Source organism: Cannabis sativa, chromosome 6 (assembly GCF_029168945.1).
Source record: "Cannabis sativa cultivar Pink pepper isolate KNU-18-1 chromosome 6, ASM2916894v1, whole genome shotgun sequence".
Lineage (NCBI taxonomy): Eukaryota > Viridiplantae > Streptophyta > Magnoliopsida > Rosales > Cannabaceae > Cannabis > Cannabis sativa.
The window spans coordinates 1,554,543-1,567,146 of record NC_083606.1 but is presented as its reverse complement, the minus strand read 5'-3'; the positions used below and the strand labels follow the sequence as shown (position 1 = coordinate 1,567,146).

The 12,604-nt window shown below is 30.2% G+C and overlaps 1 protein-coding gene across 3 annotated transcripts; it reads left to right on the top strand.

Moving 5' to 3' along the window:
• The first annotated feature begins 4,078 nt into the window (after positions 1 to 4,078).
• LOC115724495 (WEB family protein At5g55860) lies at positions 4,079 to 8,154 on the top strand. Of its 3 annotated transcripts, none has more exons than XM_030653787.2 (4): positions 4,079 to 4,617; positions 4,770 to 4,848; positions 5,559 to 5,770; positions 6,099 to 8,154. In XM_030653787.2, the coding sequence occupies exons 3-4, from the start codon at positions 5,597 to 5,599 to the stop codon at positions 7,899 to 7,901; spliced, it is 1,977 nt and encodes a 658-aa protein (XP_030509647.1). In that variant the 5' UTR covers positions 4,079 to 4,617; positions 4,770 to 4,848; positions 5,559 to 5,596; the 3' UTR covers positions 7,902 to 8,154. The 3 variants fall into 3 exon arrangements, with proteins under 3 accessions (XP_030509647.1, XP_030509648.1, XP_060972801.1); XM_030653788.2 differs by having other exon boundaries at positions 4,121 to 4,617; positions 4,787 to 4,848; XM_061116818.1 differs by lacking the exon at positions 4,770 to 4,848 and having other exon boundaries at positions 4,138 to 4,617.
• Positions 8,155 to 12,604: the final 4,450 nt, after the last annotated feature.

The window sequence follows — 12,604 nt, the reverse complement described above, 5'->3', positions numbered from 1 at the left end:
TTATCTTTATAGTAAGAGTTCAATTTTTTTTCTATGGCCCATTTTAACTCATGGCCGGCCCTATGTATCAATATTGTCCAACACTGCTGTATAAAATTTCATATTTAATTATACTAATAATAATCGATTCTTAAATATTGTATTGCCATTTAACATCTTTCTTCATAGTTTAAGTGATTTCCATTTGTGCTTTTGCTTTGTCTAAAACTTTAGACTTGTTTGTTGCTTTGTCATTAATTTGAGCTATTTGTTTGTGCAATTAATTATTCTCATGTACTAGACCCAAAATTGAAGTGAATTGAATTGATTTATTTACCAAGTTAAGAAATCCATTAGGACAACACTCACACCAATTTTATTAATGTATGTCTCATGAACATACCAACAAATGGTATTTAATTTAATTAATTCCTTTTAAATATTTTATTAATATGTTAATTAATAATTAATATGCTTCTTTAAGGGGATTGGTTATGTGGAAATGGGCCTATTTTTAATGAATAGATGCTTTTTAATATCTGTATACCAATTATGAAATTCCCTACAATTTGAACCCTTTGGAATTTGGATATGCACCAAAAGATTCCTATAAATAGTATTATTTTATTTTCAACTTTCACATAATCACATAATTTTATTTATTTATTTCTTACTATCAATGAGTGAAAAACAAGAGAACACAAAAGTTCTTAGCTATGTATGGCCATTGAATAGTATTGCTCTTCTCTCTCTCTTCCATTTTTTAGTGGAAATTATTACCTCCTTTATTGTCTCTTTTTAATTCATGAAAAGTCAAAGAAAAACATAATACAATAATAAAGACACTTGTAAGACCATCTCCATAGGTAAAAAATATACTTAATTTAGTATTAAAAAATAATAAATGATTTACTAGGCACACATTTTACAATTGTGTCTCAATGCATAATACCAAATTAAAATGTAAATTAATATAAATCAATATATTAAATATATTGTTTTCTTTTTATTTTCTATGACTACATTTTTTTTGTTTACATAGATGTATTGACAAAAAGAATTATAGCATTTATGTCCAAAAGAAAAAAAAACATTAAAACACAATTTTATCACTATTTCTTATGACTATTTTATTATAAGTAACAAAAAAAAAATTATGTTTTATTATGAGAAAACAATAATACTTTATTATTGTTATGAATAGTGTACTCTTTTCATACATAATGTAATTGATTATGACTTATAAAATGCAATCATCCTAAAGTATTTAGTGTTTCAAATTTTAACCAAAACTTTAAAATGAATTATTTCAAAGTAAAAAGTAGAAAAGATAACTTTTATTAAATGATTTGTGAACAATATTATTTCCTTACATTGAACAAGGATATTAAAAAATATCTTTTAAAAAATAAGGAGATAGCCTTTTCAAAAAAAAAAAAAAATAAGGAGATATTATTTTTTCAAAAAAAAAAATAAAAAAGTAAATACAACTTTGATCACTTAAGTTTAATTGAAATTGTAATCTAGAAATTCTATTTAAAAGAAATTATGAAAAGAACCCTTTTCAATTTTTCTTAAAGTAATCTAAATTAGACCTTTAATTAAATAAAAAAATTACAAACTATTATTATACCTTTTAGAAAAATATTATACATAAAAATATAAATTTAATAACACATTAGATTTATTTAGTATTACCCAATACTTCATCACGAGCTCGAACTTTAATTTATTTTAATTTTTTAATATGTTTATGCTTGTTCGAAGAAGGATAAATGAAAAGCAAATAGGAAGAAAAAAAAAAAAGAAAATAGAAAGTGGAAACAATAAGAAAAATGAAACATTCTATAGGAAATAAAACAAATTTGGAAATAAATTTTTAAGTGAAACTCACCAACTGGCTCGATTCTGGGCATAGGTGTGTTAGGTCTATGCCTAGAGCCCACTTAGCCCATAGGCCTAAAAAAATTATTTCTTTTTAAAAATAAATATTTTATTATTATTTTAAAAAATATTATATTTTTTTAAAATAAAAACCTAAAAATATTTTTTTATGGCCCATTCCTCCAAAGTAAGGAAAAAGGTAGAGTGAAAAATTTTATAAATAGAAAAGAAATGTAAAGTAAAATTACTAAATTTCTTTTTTAAACACAAATTTTATATTAATAGTGCAAGGATGATATAATAATTTCACAAATTTTGTTTTTTACATGCATATCAAACAATTATAAACAAAATATAATATCTTTTCTATATTTTCTTTCCACCATACCAAATATAGTGTAAATTTGTCATGATTCTCATTTACTCGGATCACCTTAAAGAAATTTCCAAACAATAAAAGAAAATAAAATTAAAAATACAAACTTGATTTTTTTGTTTTTAATGTGAAATAAGTGTCAATTCAATGTATGGTATTGTTACAATAAATATCATGTGAGTGGATTTTGTGCTTGAAGCCATTTCTAGAGCATCAATTATTGAATATCAAAAGCCCCACACTAGAACAATGGTATTAATTACTAATACTCCATTATTACTCAAATTGAAAAGAAAAAGAAAAGAGAAAAATCCAAAGTGGTGTGACATGTCACATATCTCAATATGAATATAATATGAGAAATATACCATCATAAAATTAATATTGCTAAAGAGTAATTTAATATTAAATTTTATTTATTTTACTTTAATAAAGATTACATATTTTTTTTTAGCCCCAAGGTACAATTAAAATAGAAAAAAATTATGGTACACCTTTAAAATATTATTTTAATAGATCATCTATCTGTTTCAACATTCAAGAAAATTTTTTAATCTAATTTTTTGATGATAATATATATTATAATTCAAATAATTATTTACCATGCGTATAAGAAAAAACAGTTACATATGCAATAAAATATTTAAACTTTATATTTAACATTGTAAACTATTCAAAATTTTCTAAAAATTTATATGTAACTCTAAATAACTATTACATACACAATTATAAAGTATACTATACACTTTATCATTTATAAATCACTACCTTATAATATTCTAGTACTATAGACTTACCAGTACTATATTGGGTACCATAATACATATCATTGTTATTGGGCACCAGTGGTGCCTAGTACCTTCTAGACGTGTCATATTGCAATTGGTTAGCGATACTCTCTAAAAGCTATTATATTAAATTATATGAAACCCAATATTTAATTACACCAATAACAATATTGACACATAAAATATTAGGCACCACTAGTACCTTCTAATATTTCTCCATAATACATAATACAATCCTTATAAAGAGTATTGCTATTGGACACTAATAGTGCCTAGCACCTTTAGACATGTTATCTTGTGATTGATTAGTAATATTCCCTAAGTTGGCATTTGGTTGGAGGTAATAAAGTAGATAGATAGAAAAAGAAATAATTTTCATTCAATTCTTTTATTTGATTGCATTTTAAAGTATTAGAATATCATCCCAATAAAATGATCTTTCTATCATTTTAGTAAAATGACTATTCTATTTTAAAATAGAAATAAAGATTATTCTAATGTAAGATTTTAAAAAAATTTAACAATTTTTTTTATGCATTTTAAATTTTATTTCATTCTATTTTATTTTCTATTCTCATTCCTATTTCTATATTTTCATTTTTGTGAACCAAACGCCGCTTAAAATTAATTATATTAAACTATACGAGACTTAATACTTACTTAGATTAACATTAATATTAACATATAAAAATATACAAGACACCACTTATACATTTCTCTTCTTGTAAAATATACAAACTATAATAGATATAGCCACCTAGACATAATAAAAAGGTGCAAGAGGATAGTGAGATGCACAAACTAGAAGCCAAACAAAGCCTATAATAATATATAAATAGTAATATACAAAGGCAAAACCTATATCTCTCTTTTCTCTTTTACTTTTGTTTTGTTTATTTTGTTTAGGGGGGTCATGGTCATTGCTCACTAGTCAATACTAACGCATTGGACGGTACCATTTGCTGACGTGGCATCACAATCTGGCTTCAATTCTCTGGACCCAATTCCTCATACTTCATAAAAGTGACACCTTTGAAATTGTATTTGTACCTTTCAGTAATAAAGGTACAACCTTTGAATGCATATTCAATAGAGCTTACGGTGAAAGTAACAACACTTGATCATAATCTCTTTCTCTCTCTTTCAAACAACATCGTTTGCTGATGATATAAAATTTGTCTCAAACAACTTTCGAATTTTCAAACTTTCTCTCTCCTCTTTCAAACACTGTAAAAAAAAACCTCTCTTTTGGCTGTGTATGATCTTTGAAGTAGCTCCTTAATAGGAAAGTTTGGATTTTTATGATAGCTTTGAATCTTTTGTTTGAGTTTTGAGAAAAAAGACCCCTTTTTTATTTCTGGGTCTGCAAGATTTTCGGGTCTTGTGGGAGTTTTGTGGAGATTAGAGGGTGTTTTTCTTGGTGGGTTTTTTTTTTTGGGTCTTCTTTGGGTGGAAGACGTGTTTGTGAGGGTTTTGACTTTTAAAGCACATGATGATGATCCATGAAAGATCATTTTAGTTTTTTTTTTTGCATGTGACTTCTTTTAATGGTCTCTGCCTTTTTCAGCTCTGGTGATTCTAGGGTTTGTGGTAAGTTTCTTTCTTTCTTTATGTGGTTTGATTATTAGGGTTTCTGGGTTTGATTAATTGTACTATTCAAGTTGAAATATATTGGTCTTTTATTGTATATTAGCTTTTTTTTTATGAGACTAAAGATGTTTCTTTTATCACTAACTGAAAAGTTGGCTTCTTTTTTCAGTGTTGGAAGAGTGATTGAGATATAATTGGGTTCATTTGCTTCAAGAATCCAAAAAAACATAGGTATGATATATATATTTATAGATGTACATATATATACTCAGAGTTGGGTTATGTTTTGTTTGGCTGGTAAACATTAATTTTCATGTTTTGTTTGTTTAATTTTAGGTTGTTGGGATTGTATGTTCTTTCTCTTGATAATGGTTGATTTTGACAGAAGTTAGCATATTGAAAAGGAATTAATATTGGATTTTTAGTGTTTTTTTTTCTCTTATAATTTACTTTCCCATTTCTTTGGTTGGTGGGTGTTTATATCTTATTGTTATTTTAATGCATCATTTTATAGTTGTTTTACAAAAAGTTAATGACTTGAATTTGATATTAATTTATGAAAACTCTAGATTGTCACATTATGAATTATAAGAGATTCACTCTTAATCTGCAATATATACATTCTCATATATAGATTTGCTGACATGATTAGTTTAATTAAGCATCATTTGGTATCAAATTATGTTAAAACTTTTGAATTAGTAAGGTATAAGGTTTTGTAACAATTTTCTTACATGTATGCTCAAGAAGTTTAGAATTATAACATAATGTATAGTACACGGTTTTCGTATGATTTATTCGATGAAAAGCTGTTATTGATTTTGTTTGTTTGAGTTCGAGGCATTGGGAGTTTTAATGTGTGTGTCGTTGTTTTGTTCGTGTTGTTTTTTGTTTTCTCGCTTTTGTGTTTATTTTCAATTTTCCTTTGTACTTTTCAACAGTTGGAAAGAGATATTAAGTGTATAACAAAGTAACCAGTATGGTAGCGAAAGACCGATCGAATGCTACTGACTCTCCCAACAAGGCTGAGGTGGGCGAGATAGACACTAGGGCGCCTTTCCAATCTGTGAAAGATGCAGTCACATTATTCGGTGAAGGTGCGTTCTCTGGCGAGAAACCTGCCATTAAGAAGACAAAGCCTTACTCTGCTGAGGTACTTTCGATTCTTTTAAGCTGTGACAGTTTTGTTTTGTTTGTTTCTTGAAATAAGCTAATTCCCGAGAAAGATGATTCTATTGCCGTCGAGAAAATATGTTTAGATCATAGTTGGGGTGTCTATTGTTCCTTAATTTTCAAGTTATTTTGTTGTCTTTTTTCCTTAAATTAGAAGAAATCTTTGATTTTACTCTTACTTTGATTATTTATAGATTATAAGTGCTGAAAAAATATTTGCTTTCCTAAATACTTCTTATATATTTACTTCTGGAATGTGAGTTTCTATATTGTGTGTTTGATTGAAATTTTTATCGATTTCGATGCAGAGGGTTTTGGCCAAGGAGACAAGGCTTCACCTGACCCAGAAAGAATTGAACAAGTTGAAGGAACAACTAAAGAGTGCCGAAACTACTAAATCACAGGCACTTGCTGAGCTCGAAAAGGCTAAGGTAACAGTTGATGATCTGACTCAGAAGCTGAAATTGCTGATTGAATCTAAGGAATCTGCAATTAAGGCAACTGAAGCTGCCAAGAATCAGGCGAAACAACTTGGAGAAGCAAACAGTGAGAGTGTTTCGGGAAAAGATGGTGTCTGGAAAGAAGACTTAGAAGCAACAAGAACTCAGTACATGACAGTAATTACTGAACTCGATGCTGCAAAACAAGAGTTAAGGAAACTTCGTCAGGATTGTGATGTGTCGTTGGATGCTAAAGTTGCTGCCTTTAAACAAGAATCGGAGGCCAAAGATGCTGCCAAAGCAAATGTTGAACGAGTTGGTGAGCTCGCAAAGGAAATTTCGGTTGTGCAAGAGTCAATTGGGCAAGTTAAACTTGCTTCCTTGCAAGCTCAGCAGGAGCATGCTAAGATATTTTCGGAAAAGGATGAACGAAGGCAGTTGCATAAAGCGACACTAGAGGAGTCGGCTAAGAAATTAAGTGCCTTGAAAAAAGAGTTCGATCCTGAACTTTCTAGAAGTCTTGAAGCACAGCTTGCTGAAACGTTGAATGAAATTGGATCGGTTGAAAAGCAAATGGAGAATGCCAAAGCTTCTGATTTGGATTCTGTGAGAACTGTCACTTTAGAGTTGGACGGTGCAAAAGGGTCTCTACAGAAAGTTGCAGAAGAGGAAAGCTCGCTTCGAAGCTTAGTTGAGTCTTTGAAGGCGGAACTGGAGAATGTTAAGAAAGAGCACGCTGAACTGAAGGAGAAAGAGGCCGAAACAGAATCCATAGCTGGTAATTTACATGTTAAACTTCGGAAATATAAGACCGAGCTTGAAGCTTGCCTTGCTGAAGAGTCCAAGGCAAGAGGCTCTTGTGATGATTTGATATCGACGTTGGATCAGTTAACAATGGAAACTCAAAATGCACAACGGGAAGCAGAAGAAATGAAGAATAAAGCCGAGGAATTGAGGAAGGAAGCCGAAGCCACCAAAGTTATTGTAAAAGAAGCCGAAGAAAATCTTAGAATTGCTTTGGAAGAAGCTGAAGAAGCAAAAGCTGCTGAAGAAAGAGCACTTGATCAGATTAAAGCTTTATCCGATCAAACTAATGCTGCACGAGCCTCGACCTCTGAGTCTGGTGCCAATATCACAATCTCAAGGGAAGAGTTCGAGTCTTTGAGCCGGAAAGTTGAGGAGTCGGATAAATTAGCTGACATGAAAGTGGCTGCTGCATTGGCTCAGGTGGAAGCAGTGAGAGCTAGTGAAAACGAGGCACTGAAAAAGTTAGAAACAACCCAGAAAGAGATTGAGAATATGAAGGCTGCAACTGAGGATGCCTTGAAGAAGGCACAGATGGCCGAAGCAGCCAAGAAAGCAGTCGAGGGAGAATTAAGAAGGTGGAGAGAACGCGAGCAAAAGAAGGCAGCCGAAGCTGCTTCTCGCATATTAGCTGAAACAGAGATGTTGTCAACAGAATCATCATCATCCCCACACCACTACAGAGTCCAAAAACCGAACATTCCAACCAAAGTCATCGAGACAAAAAAAATGGAGAAAGCGAAAACATCTGTTTCGAAGAAAGCCCTCTTGCCTAATCTCAGCGGCATTTTCAACCGAAAAAAGAATCAGATTGAAGGTGGGTCGCCTTCTTTTCTCCCAGGCGAACAACAACAACAAACCCTGTGAGATGTTTTGTTCTTGCAAAGCAAAACAAGAACCTTTTTTTTATGAGATTGTGAATTATTAATGGTGATTGAGACAGGAAAAAAGATGTTTGTTTGTGTCTGCATCTTTTGTAGAAGATGGGTAATATCAAAATGTGAGTTTTGGGATATGGAAATGATCAAAAAGGGGAGTAGTGTGATTTTTTTGTTGTATATGATTATGATGAGACAAAGACATTTTGTAGATTATTATTGATTGAAGTTTTCTTGTGATAGTGTTCTTTCTTTCCCCTTATTGATCATAATCATTGTGTGTTATTTGTGAATACACATGAGAGATTGGCAATGACAACAACCTCTTTAAAATCATTAGATGAGATTCAATCTTAAGATGAAAGCATATTTAGAATAAAAATTAAGAAAAATATTTGTATTAATCTCATCTATTTCTTTTGATAGCATATTTAAGATAATGAAGGGAATTTTTGTATGACTTGTTTGGTATATCGTATAATGATTGTATTGTATTAAATTTGGACTCGATCTTAGACTCCAGACTTGGACTTTACCTAGATTTGGACTCGAACTTGGATCTGAATTCGGCCACAGCCCCAGATCTCAGAGATGGGATCCAAGTTTAGGGTTGGGGTTGAGGTTTAGGGTAGGGCTCCAAACATAGTATTGTATTAAATAATACTAATACATTTTAATATAATATATAACACAAGTATTGTTTGGTATGTTGTATAAGGGTCGTATTGTATTAAATAACAATAAATATTATGTTTGGATAAAACTTTGGACGCGACCTCAAACTAGGGGTGTTCATCAAACTGCTCAAACCGCCCGCACCGCACCGCAAAAATAATACAATTTGAAATTCTTTGCGGTGCAGTCGCGATTTGAATTTTTCCTAAACCGCGCGTTGCGGTCTCGATTTGAATTTTTTCTAAACGCGCGGTGTGGTGTGGTTTGCGATTTTGAATTGTTAATATGCGGTTCAAACCGCACTGCACCGCACATTATAAAAATACCAATTTTTATATTTATTTAGGTCCAATATGTGAATGTCCAACCCAAAGTCTACTAATTATTGTATAATTGAAACTTAATTTTTTTTGGGGTAAGTTGAAAAATGCCTCTTTTATTCATTAATTAATCAAATTTACCTCTAATTTTATATTTATTTGAAACATACCTCTTTTTATATGTATTGTACCCAAAACACCCTTACATAAGAGAATCACATGGAGAGTATCTTGAAGTGACAGGGGCAAAATTGGTACAATGTTTAAAAAAAGAGGTAAAAATGATAGATTTTAAAAAAGAAGGTAAAAATAAAAGAAGACAATATAAAAAGGGTATAGAGTGTAATTTCCTCATTTTTTTTTTCATATTTATTTTCAAGTGTTATGATATTTTTGATAAGTGTTGCTTAAATTTTGTTGTATTTGTGATAGTTTAATTATTAGTGATAGTCCAAACTGTAAAAACTGCACCGCACTGCACTATTTTTTGCGATTTTTTAGTTTCACGGTGCGGGTGCAGTTTGAGAAATTAGAAAAACCGTATGTGCGGGTTGGTTTGAAAAATGGTCAAAAACCGCATTACTCGCACCGCAAACACCCATACATCATACCCCAAACTTAGACCTGCATCTAGAACCAGATTTGGAGTCGAACTCGACCACCGATATTTGACCCCGAAAATGGGATCCAAGTATAGGGCTGGGGTTGAGGTCTAGAGTCCCAAACAAAGTATTGTATTAAATAATACTAATACAATTTAACACAATATACAACATAGTGTACCAAACCAACCTTTAATTTCCTTACAAACTACACTTTATTACTTCATATGAAATTAAGACCTCAATTTAATATTTTAGGTATAGTTTAAATAAAATTACTTATATTAAACAAGACATTGAATAACACTAGTTAGGCAAGCAAGATGCTATTAAGAGAAATACTTAGATTAAGATAGACATTGAAGAATACTAGGTTGGCAAGCAAGATAATATTAAAGGAAAGTTGCATTAATAATAAGATAAGATCTCACATTCATATGAGTTGTCATAAAATTGTTTATTCTAATATAATTTTTTACTATGCGGGGGAAAAAAAAAATTGCAGTCAACTAAATTTTATTGTAATTAATTACTATGTAAAATTAATTATAAAGGATAAATTACAAAGCTAACTTATTATTATTTATACCATAACATAAACTTCTATTCGGGACTTACTATTAAATTTTCTATACCAATACAATATATATTTTTTTAAAAGCTAATAGAAATATATTATAGTTATGCTAGAGGAAATATACTCTTAAAAAAGTTGTTATGGTACATTCTTTATTTATTTTCACATTTATGAATTTTTTTTTTAATAATTTGTGCATTATTCTTATTTAAGACCATTTATAATCTTATAAAAATTTCGAATAAAATAAATTCATAAAAATGTAATGAACATCTATTTCAGGAGGTACTCATAGAATTATTCTATAATATACACTATTATAGGATAATTTCTTTAGTTTGATAAAATAAAATAAAGACTAATTATGATTTTTACTTTCGAATTTCGACATGTACAAAATTGTGCCTCTAAACTTTTTAGATTGTTAAAAATTCTCCCGAACTATTAAGATTGTTGAATTAAAATAATTCCGTCCAATTTTACTAATAAACACCTGATGATGTAGATGAAAGCTCAAGTGACATAATTTGGTTTGCTACATGTCAAGTTCGGGAGGCACGATTTGATACACATCAAAGTTTTGAGGACAATAGAATTGGACATAAGTCCTTGAATATAATAATCTCAATAGTTCAGGACAATATTTGATACATGAACAACTTTAAAAAAATGAACCAAATTTGATAGAAGTACATGTCAAATTTAGCAAGTGAAAACCCTAATTAACCTAAAATATTTTTTTATTTATTTTTTAAAAATATACTATAGAATATTCTTTTTAATAGCGAATAAAAAAAGTAATTTACGGCATAAATACTTAATTTTGACTTCTAGTTGCAGATAAATACTTAAGTTTAATTTTTAACATTAATAATACCTAAATTATATTTCTGAAACTTCCGTAGGTACCTGACCATTAAGTGTCAAGTCAATGGTCACGTGGTAGTCCTTGATTGGTCCATGTCATTAAATTTTTACTTTTTATTTAGAAATGAATTTAAATATACCAATAAGAAAATAACACGTGGATAATGACTTACACTTAACGACTAGGTACTTACAAAAATTCAAAAAATATAACTTGGTGGTATTGTGTTAGGCTATTTTTAGCCTAAGTTTTGGGTCACATTTTATAGTTGTTTTTCTTCTTTATTATTATTTTTAGAATAGAGTTACGCTTGTTTTCTTTGATGTCAGGTTTCTACACTTGGGATGTATAAATTGGATAAATTTCGGAAAACAGTGATCTATAAAATAGAGAAAATTTTGAAAGAGAATAAAGCTGAAACTTCAAGCCTGAATTCGACTATGTTCTGATCATATTTTGGAAAAAATCAAAACATAAAAGTTTTAGATCTCTTTTTTATCTTTCCAACGCATCTTGAATCGGCTCATTTGGAGTTCGGATGAGAAAGTTATGCTCATTTTACTGAAAGAGATCAAAGCAGAAAATTCCATCTCGCCGCGGCGAGATTTCCATGGCCGCGGCTAGAAAGTCTGGGAAGAAACGTGGTTTTTTGATGCACTTTTGGCCGCGACGAGACCACTTTTGGCCGCGGCGAGCGTCCGTACGGTCAGGGTTATTTTTGTCCGACGAACCCTAAAAATTAGTTATAAATAGAAAACTGCGATTGGAAGTCAAGGGAAGCGATTTGGAACCCTAAAATACAGCAGAGAGCGGCAGGAAGAGCATAGAGATTCAAGTGAAGATCCAGAATTCATCCACCAACAGTTCTTTCTTTATTCCTCGTTAATTTCTTTATGTTGAATATTGTTATAGGAATGGTTATGGATTTATTTCTGAACTAAATTTCCCATTTAGGGAGGATGATGAATGTTGTTTAATGTTTTTGCCTAGTTAATGCATAATTGCCATTCCTTCATTCTTGTTTGTGAAATTATCTTTATTTGTGCTTAATTCCATGTTTAAGATTGATCACCTTGTGCATGCTTTATGATCTCAATTCGAAATCTGAAAAGTGAGAATTGAGAATGCTAAAATTGGATAATCGATGTTCTATGTGAAACGAGAGTATTCACATGACTTATGTGACAAGTAGATTATTGCTTAATGATGATTTTATGTTAGTTTAATTAAGAGATTAATTAGAGAACATGAGATTTAGAATCTAGAAGATCTGAAAAGAGCTAGGTTATTTTATAATCTGTCATTCACTTCAAGAAAAGGATAGCAATTAGGCGTTAACAATTTAGGTAAACATACAACAGGATTCTCCTCCCTATTATCTCATCTTGCTAAACTTTCAATTGTGTTATTTAAGTTTTCTAAATTACTTTCATTCTTTTTAAATCATAAATACTTTTGATTTGTCAAATAGAATTATAAGTATAGTTTAGTAGTAATTAATCCAATTCCCTGTGGTTCGACCTCACTTGCGTGAGTATACTACTTGATTGCGTGCACTTGCGTAGTGTTTATAATTTTCAGCAACATATTGCCGTCAAATTACTAAAAAAACAATAGAGTGATTTGTGAGTGTGTAGAGAACACTATAGA